This window comes from Prionailurus bengalensis, chromosome B2, assembly GCF_016509475.1.
Source record: "Prionailurus bengalensis isolate Pbe53 chromosome B2, Fcat_Pben_1.1_paternal_pri, whole genome shotgun sequence".
Taxonomy (NCBI): domain Eukaryota; kingdom Metazoa; phylum Chordata; class Mammalia; order Carnivora; family Felidae; genus Prionailurus; species Prionailurus bengalensis.
In genome coordinates this window covers 78,444,908-78,457,135 of record NC_057349.1, presented here as the reverse complement: position 1 = coordinate 78,457,135, position 12,228 = coordinate 78,444,908, and the positions used below count along the sequence as shown (strand labels likewise).

Here is a 12,228-nt window from a genome sequence, read left to right as displayed (position 1 = left end):
GCATTTTTCAGGAATCAATGAAATTAATTTTCCAATAAGATTTAAAAATCTTTTCATATACCAAATCTCAGATTTGAGTGCTATTTTCAAAAACTGAGTTCTGATTCCAAGTTGCTTATAACTGACTGCATGCTAGAATGTTATATAATCAGTTTTAACAGCTGTAGAATTTTTACCTCCAAGATAAGAGTAGAATCCAAGTTTTTTTTTTTTAAAGGATGATAGATGAAAACATGATTCATCACATTTAACTCCCTTTCCAAACATAGCTTTGCTGTAATGAAGTGAGCAAAAAATGCTCAGTGATTTCTTTTGTTGAATTCTTTTAGCATATTTCCACTAATTAAACCAATCATAAATGTACTGGGGCATATATATTTATAATTGACCTAATTAGTCAAAGAGAAGTTTGGTTTTTTTTTTTTTCCCCTTTTTAATTTTGGTGATTATAACTCGTCAATTTTTTGTTTAAACAAGTCCAGGGCTTAAGGGCTTTCACAAGATCCTCAGATAATTCATATGCCCGTTAAATGGTTGAGAAGCATTGGTATAGCACAGGGTGGCCATAAATTATCCACCTAATTTATGGCCACCTAGTTTTAATAGCTACCTAGTTTTAATGACCTAATGAGATTGTCAAACTCAGCACTACTGACAATTTGGGCCAGATCACTCTGTTGTGGGAGTCATACATGTCACAGGATGTTTAGGCCATCTCTGGCCTCTGCCACTAGATGCCAGTAGCACACCCCCAACCCCCAACCTGAAACAACCAAAAATGTACTTCCAGATATATTGCCACATGTTGGGGACTAGGGAAAGAAACAGTCCCCAGCTGAGAACCACTGGTAGGTATGTGGGCGTTTCTAGGAGAATGTAGACAGTAAGTTGGAATACGGAGGGGGAGTGGGAGTAGAGTGGATTTTATCCCTTCTTAACCCCAGTAAAGGCAAAAGGATAAACACTCTTAACAAAGTAAGCATGTGTGAGTTTTCACAGAATTAAATTTATAAAAGCTGGTTTAACTTGGAAGGCAAGATCTACTAAAAGGAAAATCAGTACTGGCAGTCTGAATGGAGCCACAAGTAATAACAGTTTTAATTCTACATTTAAGTTGGATCAAGAATAAAATTTCTTCCACAGCCAAATTTCTGCTTATTACCTTACCAAAAAGTTCTAGCTTATGGGCTACTTACTGATTTTAAGTAATGTGTGAGGTAATGCCAGAAAATAAAAAATGTAAGCAACTTCTTGGATTTACTTATAATTAGATGGATCCAGTAGTTGATTACTCTAGTCCAAATACCAACCATACTTGATCTTAATAAGAAAGATCGTAATAGCTACCTAGGGATTCTGAATTCCCAGAGATCCCTGAAATTGCTTTTTAACAGATAGTTACAGAATTATATGTGCTAACAGCCATTCTTTTATTAAAAGGCAGTACTGGTATGTGCTGTACTTAGGTTGCTATATACAGTAATTGGTGTTAATAAGCAAATCTTCTAAAGCACCTAATAGCTTGTCCCTTGCCTGTTGCTAGACAAGGCTTTCCAATGCTCTGCTCCTGTGCTTGCCTTAGGTAAGGAGCATTAGATCCAAATACCTGTCTCACCGAAAGATGAGTCTTCTCTATTACTGCATCCATTTTCTACTAGATCATTCCCAAAAGCACACAAAATGTGCTATTAAAAAAATTGAGGGCGCCTGGGTGGCTCACTTAAGCCTCAACTCTTGGTTTCAGCTCAGATCATGATCTCATGGTTTGTGAGTTCAAACCCCACATCGGGGTCTGAGCTGACAGCTCGGAGCCTGTTTGGAATTCTTTCTCTCTCTCTTTCTGCCCCTCCCCTGCTCACGCTGGCACCAGCTCTCTCACTCTCAAAAATAAACATTAAAAGAAAAATCTTGATCCTGTGATCCTTCTTCCAGCTATTACCCTTTTTTCTGCTACCACCTTTACAGCAAAAGTCAAGAGTTTTCTAGTTTTACTCCCTTTTCACCAACTTCTATTAGGAAAATTTCATAGAAAGTGACCAACTTACTGTGAAAAATTACCTTGTCATAGTTCTTTCATATGTGTGTTTTTAACTTTCAAAGAACACATACATGATTTATCTCCTAAGAATAAGATGGTTCTTCTATACAGAACTTTAATCCCATTGTTCTACTTAAAATACTTCCCTAATTTAACACGCGGGCCATAGATTTTCCCATTAGTTCCCCAAAGATCGTTTGCAGCTTTTTTTTCTCCCTAAAGCAGGATTAAATCAAGATTGTGACTTTCTGGAACAACTAGACCTGTTGTCTTCTTGACTGTTTCTTCATAGTGTCATTTAATTTAACCTTTTGTATCACTTTGAACTGTAAACTGGACGCTAGGTCTAAAGTAATTAAAGTTTATTTAGGGAGGGGGAGGGGGAGAGGGGGCAGAGAGAGAGAGGGAACGGAATCCCAAGCAGACTCCACACTGGCTGCATGGATCCTGACGCAGAGCTTGAACCCATGAACTGTGAGATCATGACCTGAGTGAAACCATGAACTGGAAGCTTAACCAATTGAGCCACTCTGGCGTCCCTAAAGTTTTTATTTAATACAAGATGCTGCTATAGTGTTCATGTTACATCACACAATGTATGGCTGGCTTTCCCAGGACTAGTGGTAAGTTTGGACATTTTGTTAGGTCATTTGATACAGGATGCCTGTCAGACTTTTCTCCACTACTCTATTTAAACTACCAGTGATTTCCACAGTGCTAAATCTAATCAACATTTGACCTTGAAAAGTGTTTCAGTTGGTTCTACATAACTTTTTTCTTGTTACCTGCTGGCTCAGTCTTCATTTTTCTAAATGTTAAAACATACATATGCCCCAGGATTTAACCTTGGGCTCCTTGCCACCTCTGTTCATACTCAGTTTGGTGACCACATCTAATCCTAAAGACATAAGATTGTATTAACCTCTTGCATTCCTAGGTAGCCCAGACAGTTAAGCATCTCTTAGTTTTGGCTCAGGTCATGATCTCACAGTTCGTGAGTCTGAGCCCCACATCACAAGTGCAGAGCTTGCTTGGGATTCTCTCTCCCTCTCTCTCTGCCCTTCCTCTGCTCACACTCTCTCCCTCTCCCTCAAAATAAACTTTAAAGAAACTTATTTGCCTTGATAGAAGTAGGAAATTATGTTAAAAAATATTATATTCTTAGTCTATGGAGGCATTTCCACTTGGATGTTTAATAGAGGTCTCAAAACTTATGTCTAAAACCAAACTCCTTTTCCTCCAAATCATCATTCCCAGTCAGTTAATGGCATCTGTATTCTAGTTTCTCAGCCAAAAAACAGTCCATCTAGTAGTCTTGGTTCCGTCTCCAGGCTCACCATCTCTTCCTTAGTCAGTGATTGCCCAATTGTGGTCTTGTGGTTTTTGTTTTGCTTCATCTGTGTCTCCTTACCACCTCTCCCAGTCTCCTATAGCAGTCACAGTGATCATTTAAAGATCTAAATCTTTTACTTAGATGGCTTCCTACCCTAAGTAAAAGTCAAAGACTTTTACAGTGGTCTACAGGGCCCTAAATTACATGCATTCTACCCCACCTTCCTTAATTCTGGTCTCTTGCCTCCTCACCCTGCCTATCCCACATTGGCTGCCTCCTGATCCTCCCATGTAGTTTGTATACTCCTGCTGTTCTCTGCCAACAGTGCACGTCTATAAAACTTCAGGGGTAAATCTTTTACCAACTTGTTCAAAAACTCCTCTCAGACCTGCTGTGACTACTATTTAAAATTGCAGCTTGATATCCTGGTTTTGTGGTTTCCTTTTTTTTTCTGTAACACATAACTATATAATTATCTGTTCTTCTGTTAGAGGGCAGTGAGGGCAAAGATCTTTGTTCAGTGAAGTATCACAGTGCCTGGAACAGTGCCTAGAGTATGGTATGTACTCAGTAAACAGTTTTTTAATGAATTTCAAACTACTATAGGGTTTGCAGAGTAGTATTTCATTGAACAAAGATGTAAGGAATCAGAATATTCCATTTTGGTATTTTGGTTTTACTATATTAAGAAATGGACGCAGAACTGAGGTGACAATGCTCCAGAAATCCCACTAATGAGCTTCATGAGCTTTAATTTCATAGCTTTTTTGGATATTCACTATAAAAACAACAGTTTCCGTCTTGCTACTCTGACCTATTCTTTAAAGTAGGTAATAAGAAAAGTGGTTTAGTGCATGATACACATTCAGGTAGCATGAATTCAACTAAATGCCCAACAAAAGAAAAACGAAAGCAGGGCTACGACTTCTCAGGGTACCTCAGAGGTAAGCCTGTCTGTATGAGGCCAGTTCCTCTGTACCTTACAGTATAATAAGCAATTTGCTCTGAGTGTCCTTGAAATTCATAATTTCTAAACATAATTTTCTCTGGTGCTCACTGGCACCATTTGAAAGCTGGAGGAAATCACATTGTAGATATTGATGGTGTCTTCATATTAACAAGACATGGGATATTGGAAAACTTTTCCCATTGTCAACTGCCTCGCTTAAATAGGCAATAGGTGGAAAATCCTCAAAATTATCCATACATTCCCCTTCCTTAGATTTTACCAACTGTTACCAAAAATGAAACACATGGTGAAGGCACATTTGACTGGAGGGGAATGAAAAAAAAATACTGAGCTAGTTGCTGTGAAGGTAAGTCATGGAGACTTCACAGAATAGGAATTTATTCTTTGCTCTAATCATATGCATTTGACAGAGGCTCTGCCTTTATGGATTCCAAAGTGTCAAATGCCTCTGTGTCCAGTTTCTTCCTTATGGTGGTGCTGTTTGTGTCTGCATATCACAAATTCCTTAATTTCCACGTTGATAGCTCTTTGTGCACATATGTACATGTGTTTACCACTCCATGAGAAATCCTGGCATCTTTAAGATGATAAGACATTTACCTCAGAGTAATGCTACTCTGATAATTGTCTTTCTAACAGTTCTACAGGGCTAAATGTTTTCTTCTGGCATGCATTTGATTTTATTTCTGGTACCTTGGGATTTCCCTTTGTTTTAAAGCCTGGCAACATTTTGACAATTTGTTTTTGAGATCTAGTGCATCTAACATTTTTGTTTTTGGAGCAGAAAGAGGGGGAAGGGAGCAGTTACCCAATAATGTCATTTCAGCCCATCATATTGAGAGGACAAAGATACTCTATACTATATGACATGTCTTTACACACTCCAGGATTGAGGTTTAAGCTATCCATTAAATTTCTTTATATTAGGGACACCTGGGTGGCTCAGTCAGTTAAGTGTCCGACTCCTGATTTTAGCTCAGGTCATGGTCTCCTGCTTCAGGAGATGGAGCCCCACATCAGCCTTGCTGACAGCACGCAGCCTGCTTAGGATTCTCCCTCTCTGTGCCCCTCTCCCCGCTTGTGTGCAAGTGTGTGCTCTCTCTCAAATAACATTAAAAAAAAGTCTTTATGTTAAAATTTAATTACTTCTACATTAAAGTTGACTTCAGCACACACAAAAAAGGCCTATAATTACATAGTTCGTACTAAGGTTTGTGAAACAAGCGAGTTTCTACTGAATTTGATTTTTTCCCCCTTGTGGTCGTTATCTTCATGGTAATTTTGGTAAGTGAATACTCTTAAAGATATGTCCCAGAACTCTCATGGGAGTAGAACATTAAATAATGAACTCGGGGTAGCTTTGTTTCACTGTCTTGAGTTCTTGTTATGGAAGAGATCCGGATGTCATTCTATTTGGACTTTACTTTTCCTCAGTTGGATATCCTAAGATTGAGATGTGATTTGTAAAGATCTTACAGGCTCTACAACTCCATGATGGGTCATTCTAAAGTAGAATATTTACTGTATTTAAGCATAAAGCCAAAGAGCTTGGGATTTAAAATTTTTTTCAGACTAAAGGAAATGGGACAGCAGAGGCAGTTTTAGAACCTCTAGTCACTAGGAGAAATAAACCTGTAGAATATTCATTTTACTTACTACACAATTTACTAAAGGGAGGAATGCCAGTTCAAGAAACTGAGGGAGCAGTAATGAGTACTATTAAACAAACTGCAAAGAATTTATACTCCTGGATAAAGGAATTTATTACATTTATAAACTATGTGTGCTCAAGAACATTTATAATTTAGAAATGACTGAAAACTGCAGTGATAATGTGCGAGAGGTTTTAGTTAAAATGTAAGCATATTATTTGTTGGATTCTAAAGTACTCCAAAGGTATTTTGATATGTTCCTGTTTGTGGTGAGCAGTCTATTTGTGGTGAAGCATCACACAAGGATTATACATTTCTCGCCAACAGTCTCATGGTGGTTTATAAATATGACTGGTGTCCTTTTTGCTTTCTAGCAGCCTCCCCATGTTAGCCTTGCCACATGGTCAGTCTTCTGTTTGGTAGGTTTTATAAATCCTAAAAGTTCTAGTTCGGAAACAGCTCTAATAAATCGAGCACTGGAGGCTGCGGCTAAGGAAATTTGCCATATTTTTTGACAAAAAGGTTAAAATCTCAATGTTAAAACATCAGTTGTTAAACTGAAGTAAAGTTCAAATATCTATTCCTAAATTAAACCGTAACCCTTACTGGAAAACATCAAATGTAATTAGAATCCACTGTCGACAAGACATGAATGGTAAAGTGCTTAAAGCTTACCTAATTCTAATTTTTCTTAGTCTGAAAATTGCTTCCCCTTCAACTTCTAATAGTACATCATCGATCACCTTAGAAAAACATAATTACAATGACAGTTATGGGACATTTTTGCTAAATTCGGGAGTATGACCTTGATACAAGTTTGGGATTTGGTCTCATTTTAAACTTGGAATAAGTGTTTAGAAACAAGTTATTCTGGGATGGTATGGTTAATATTAACAAGAAATAATGTTGTCTGGGGCACATCTTTATAAATCTCTAAAATAAGTCTGGAGAAACTATAGGCTTATACACCATGTAAACCTGGACATTGTAGAACTGGTTTTTTAAAAAAGGATACTGGATAATTTCATTCCTTTCTTCTGAGGTTATAGAATTTGCATCCATTTTTTCAGCAGCTGTCACAACTGTTGCAAAAGCCTTTTGAGAGACAAGACAGAAGAAAATAAAAATCTCTATCACTGCCAAGTATCTTTTATTGCATTTGATGACTGTATGAAGCCAGGTCAAGTACTGCTGCTGATAGCTGGCACATTTTTAAAATATTGCACCAAATTTCAGGTTCTTAAAACTAATCTTCTTAGAAGGTGCCAATCATGCATATTTTTAAATGGTGACATCTGTTAAATAGGGCCTCTGACAGAGTTAACTTTGTAATGTTCTTCTGAGGATGGAAAGAAGTTATTTATCTTAGTAACAACAGTCGTCGGTTGCCTTGCCAAGCATTCCTTGTACTTCCTGATTGCTACATCTGTTGTATAGCTATTCCAATATTTTTTTTGTTTTATGTGATAAGGGAAACACTAGTTAATAATACACTTCTGTGGAATAACAGAACCAACCTAAACTGTTTAGCTCCTGCTTACTGTTAACTGTAGGGGTAGGTCACATACTTATTTTGACCTGGCACACTCACAAAATTCACTCGGTTGAGGTGTGGAATCAGAGTGCACGGGACTTGGAGTGGGACCGTTGAATGACCTGCTTATCTGGAGGAGATTTTGCAATATGAGGGGATTTATGCTTTCCAAACAAAAGAACAGGGCATTAAAAAAATGAAAGATGAGTTCCAAAGTACCAGAAGTATTAAAACCCCAGGAGAATGGTCACGGATGGCGAGGCAAATATACAGCTTGCTCTTTTCCCCCTGACCTACCTCTGACCAGTCCACAAGGTTGATTAGCCTGCTACACTCGAGGTGCAGTTTATATGCTATGCAGATGTCCGGGGCGACATTTGGAATGCAGCCTTCTTCACTTTTCAGTGCTTCATTCTAAAAACAACAGTAAACTAAGATGTCTGCCTTTTAGAAATGATTAGGAACACAAGCAGCCATTAATGAACCCTCAAACTAAATTCAGTAAGCCAGTATATGGAGTCTTTGGTTTCCTTTATTTAGTGAGCTGCATTTACTAACAGTTACTTAGCTCTTGTTTTGGATTAGGTCTTCATCATCATCCCCTTACCTCCTAGTCACTGGAAGAATAATCAGGATCAGAAAACAAGTGTATTTTTCATTTTAATCCAATTATTAATTTTTCAATTTTAATCATACATTATTATTTTCAGAGACCCTAATGCATTTCTATTTTCCATAAAAAGTTTATGGACTTTCTTGGGATTTTCAATAAAATGCCACTTCTAACACTTGTAATTATAGCAATAATTATTCTCTATTAATACCAACATACCACTACCAGAGTTGTAAGTTACTTCTCAAAAAGCTGTCAAACACTGCAGATCCTAACTAACTCCTACAAAACCCATCTTTTTTAACTTGTTTGAAATCTATAGTTCTTACTGAGACAATCTCTCACACATACATACACATGGAGGTTGTAATATATCCTCCCCAAAGACTCTTAAAATCATACCAGATCTCTACTGTGACCTACCACTGAAGAGAAATTTTAATTTGTGTTTTATATAGTAAAAATATTTTGTGCTTTAAATATGAAATATTCAAGCTCCCCACTACCACCATCATTGAAAACCACTGATTTCTATCTTCCTACTCAGTATTCTCTTGTAATGCTTAGCATGCTAGCTTGAGTGCCATTTTGGAATAGAAAACCAGTAAAGTGGAACATTCTTCATAGATTTTTATGGAATCATTTCTTAAATATCTTTTGGGCCAAGATTTCTAGGTGTTTAGCTGAGTTCAAAACAAATGAATGTATTAGCAAATTGCCAACAGATTATTTCATGTATACATAAACTTACTGAAATGTTTAAAATGATGGCTTCATCTGAAGTTTTTAAAACTCTGAACTGTACTGAACTCTGTTTAAAAAACAGCTTTTTTTTTTTTTTAAAGTTTCTTTTGTGAGAGAGCATGTGTTCGAGCAGGGGAGCAGCAGAGAGAGAGAGAGAATCCCAAGCAGGCTCCGTGCTGTCAGTGCAGAGCCCAACGCAGGGCTTGATCCCACAAACTGTGACATCATGATCTCAGCAGATGTCAAGAGTCAGATGCTCAACCAACTGTGCCATCCAGGTGCCCCAAGAAAAGCTTCTTGGAGCTAGCAAATATGTCTGGGTTTTAGGAGTTTCATCCCTGCCAGATTATTGGCCATCCTCTATACTCAGCTCTTGAGATACTCTCTCGGAGTAGATCTTTGATTGAAAATCCCAAACTATTTATTTCTTATATCAGAAACAATCTGGATCTTTTAAATACTGTTTGATCCATGATCTGATGTTATGTCTGTAGGAAACATTTATTTTCACAAGAGTAGTAGCATTATACTCTGGTGTCTTCGTGCCTGTGATCGGGCATTTTACCACATGAAGGGGAAGATAATTACACACAATCGAAAGTTGGCAGCATTATTCACTGGCTTAGAAAATGCCCTCTAAAGTCTAAAGAATTTTTTTACACCTAAAAGAGGTATAATCCTGCGCTACCAACTCCCCATTTATTAGGACTGCAAATTTACAATATTTTTGTGGTAAATGAAGCCTGGGGTCTGAATCAAACTTTCAGAGTAACAAACAGGCTTTTTACCTTGAGATAATAATAAGGATTGTTGAGTGCAGTGTGGAGGGCGATTCTGGGAGCAGCGTTCAGGTGCGCACGCAGGGTGTGGGCGGCACTGAAGTACATCACCTCATGCAGAGGCTGTGTCTCTGGAGGCAGAAGGTATTCTCTGAAACAGCCAAAGGGAGGTAGGTATCTGCTTTTAGATAAGCACAGGTTTATTTTCAGTGTAACATTTTGTCAGTCCTCTGGAAGACTGAGCAACTTACTTAAAAAGCAAAATCAAGAACCAAAAACAAATGAAACAAAAGCCAAATATAATAGTACAGGTTCACTCAGAATTGTACCTTTTTCATACAATATTTTTTAAAACTTTCAGACTCTAATAGAGTTTAAGAAACTGTATTTCAGTTCTGATTTAAACCTTTAGGAACAAATGTACCTAAGTTACATTTCTGCTCAAAAGCTTTATGATACCTTACAGTATTAAAGAATACTTTCTTGAAGTAATTGTTGAGAAAACCAAGATAGCTACACTCCTTACCACAGCAGACCTATAACTCCTGGCAGGGTTTATAACACGGGCCTCAGACCTGGATTTAAGAAGTTAGGAAATTCTTTTGGGAACATGGGAAATTTTTTGAAGTTTCATAGAAATGATACGTGGGAGGTTTTTATATGTTAGAATTAAATTTTACTTTCGAAGACTGAAAAGGCTAAATTTTAGCTTCAGAATATTAGAAAACAAGCCAACTGTTCATCACTAAAATTTTAATTAGAAAAACCACTGAAACTTGTGTTTTTTCTCTTATTTATGAGCTAGATGACAAACCAATTTTAATGAAATTTGAACTTAGGAAATAAAGCATTAAAAAGTTCACTTTCAATGTCTAATGAGCCTATCAGCTTGCCCTGACAGTGACATCACTCTTGAGTGGCCTGGAGGGTAGCAAATTGGAAGGGAGAAACCTTGGCAAACACAACGCAAGGGTAAGAGTAGTAAGTTACTAACTTGTTTAAAGTAGTTCATTCACATGCCTTCATAAAGATTCAGGGGACTTAGTCCTGTCCTGGGCTTTAAATATTTTAGCCACATGACAGATTTGTGTCAGTTCACCAAGTGCAGGTAGAAAAAGCAGCTGCCTCAGCCTCGCCACCAGAGAAATTACCCTCTTCTTCCCCGTGTCCTGGCTGTCTCCCCTCTTGGGACAAAATCCCTCTACACCTGCTCCACCTGTGTGGTCAGTAGCTTTAAGGAGAAGAGGACATGGAGGTATTAACCATGCACATCACCTCTCCTCATCTTAAGAAAGCTCCTGGCCCCCTGCTCATTCCACTTGTAGATGCTGCTCCTTCCCCAGAGTTCATCAGAAGAAAACCCACTGGCAAAGTCTAGGATTTTGAATTGGCGCTAAGGATCAGCATTCTGTACCTTAAGTACTGCTAACCTCTTACTCAAGGTTAAATTAGCTGTAGCCTCTGGCACAGGTTTTGTGACATCAACTGCCTCCCTAGCTGGCTGGCTACCCAGTTTGTAATCAGCTCTTCCTGCACCAACCTCAGGCTGTCTCTCCCCAATCATTATAATGACTGTCATTAAAAGACCCTGTTGGAAGTCCCTGCTATGAAGTAAGGACTGGAAATCAAACAAGGCAACCAGACAGAGTCAGTTTCAGAAAAAAACTATTATCTCACATTTTTCATTTTTACTCCTCTCCCTTTTTAACATCTTTATATTTATTTAATGTTTAGAAATTCAGGTAATTCCCAAGGCAAAAGGCCTATGTGGATACCCTCAAAGAACCTCCATCAGAGGCAAAATAAAATATATGCCTGTATTTTGTTTACACTGGGCTGCTACATTAGTTGAACAACAACAGTGACAAAACATCATCACACATTAGGATTTCTGTCCAACTGCAAATGTGGAGATTAGCATAGAAGCATACTTCTGCAGCTTATTTGCTGGGAGAAGCAGAGGTCACAAACAAAAGAGGTGGTTTTGTGGGAACTGATAGGACCACTTAGTGTCAACAAGGGCTACAAAGTTGAAGTTTGTATTCTGGTGAAAACAGTAACTTAGAAAGTAGTACTTATAATTCTCAGTAGTTTCATCAAGAGCTGCTCAAGGTAAACGGAGAACCCTGTCTCTCAAAGTCTATTGCTTATATTTATCTTTAACAAACATCTTTTCTCCAGGACTCCAAACTCTGTTCAAACATCTGTGATGTGGTCTCCTTGGAGACTGTATGGAGAAATGGAGAGGGACTTTTGATGGATGTCAGTAGACTAGGACTGTGTGACTATCCAGAAGTCCTAGCTTCACTCTGGGCTTTAGGTGCCACATGACTCCTCAGGTCCCTTTTAGTTCTAACATGCTACAATCCTAATCTCTTCCTGCCTGGGATAGTCAATTTTGATAAAGACAGTAAATCCTAGTATGGATAATTTTGTGATTTCACAACACAGCACAATTCAATCATGCTCAACTTTATTTCGGTAACCGCTCAGAAAGGTAAAAAGTCAGACATAATTAGGTCAAAGATCACAAAAGAGGAATAGCTGTTTGATTTCAAAGCCTAC

At 38.0% G+C, this 12,228-nt stretch overlaps 1 protein-coding gene across 4 annotated transcripts in view; it reads right to left on the bottom strand.

Annotated features, from left to right (window-relative positions):
- Positions 1 to 6,079: 6,079 nt before the first annotated feature.
- Positions 6,080 to 12,228, bottom strand: part of ORC3 (origin recognition complex subunit 3) — a 62,120-nt gene continuing 55,971 nt past the window's right edge. For 2 of the 4 annotated variants that reach the window (XM_043591910.1, XM_043591911.1), the window contains exons 17-20: positions 9,673 to 9,814; positions 7,825 to 7,941; positions 7,009 to 7,088; positions 6,080 to 6,469 (exon numbers count right to left, since the gene is read on the bottom strand). In XM_043591910.1, coding sequence (XP_043447845.1) covers positions 6,364 to 6,469; positions 7,009 to 7,088; positions 7,825 to 7,941; positions 9,673 to 9,814 — 445 coding nt within the window. In that variant the 3' untranslated portion in view covers positions 6,080 to 6,363. Of the gene's footprint in view, positions 6,477 to 7,008; positions 7,089 to 7,824; positions 7,942 to 9,672; positions 9,815 to 12,228 lie in introns of all 4 variants that reach the window. The other 2 variants (XM_043591913.1, XM_043591912.1) reach the window with 1 other exon arrangement.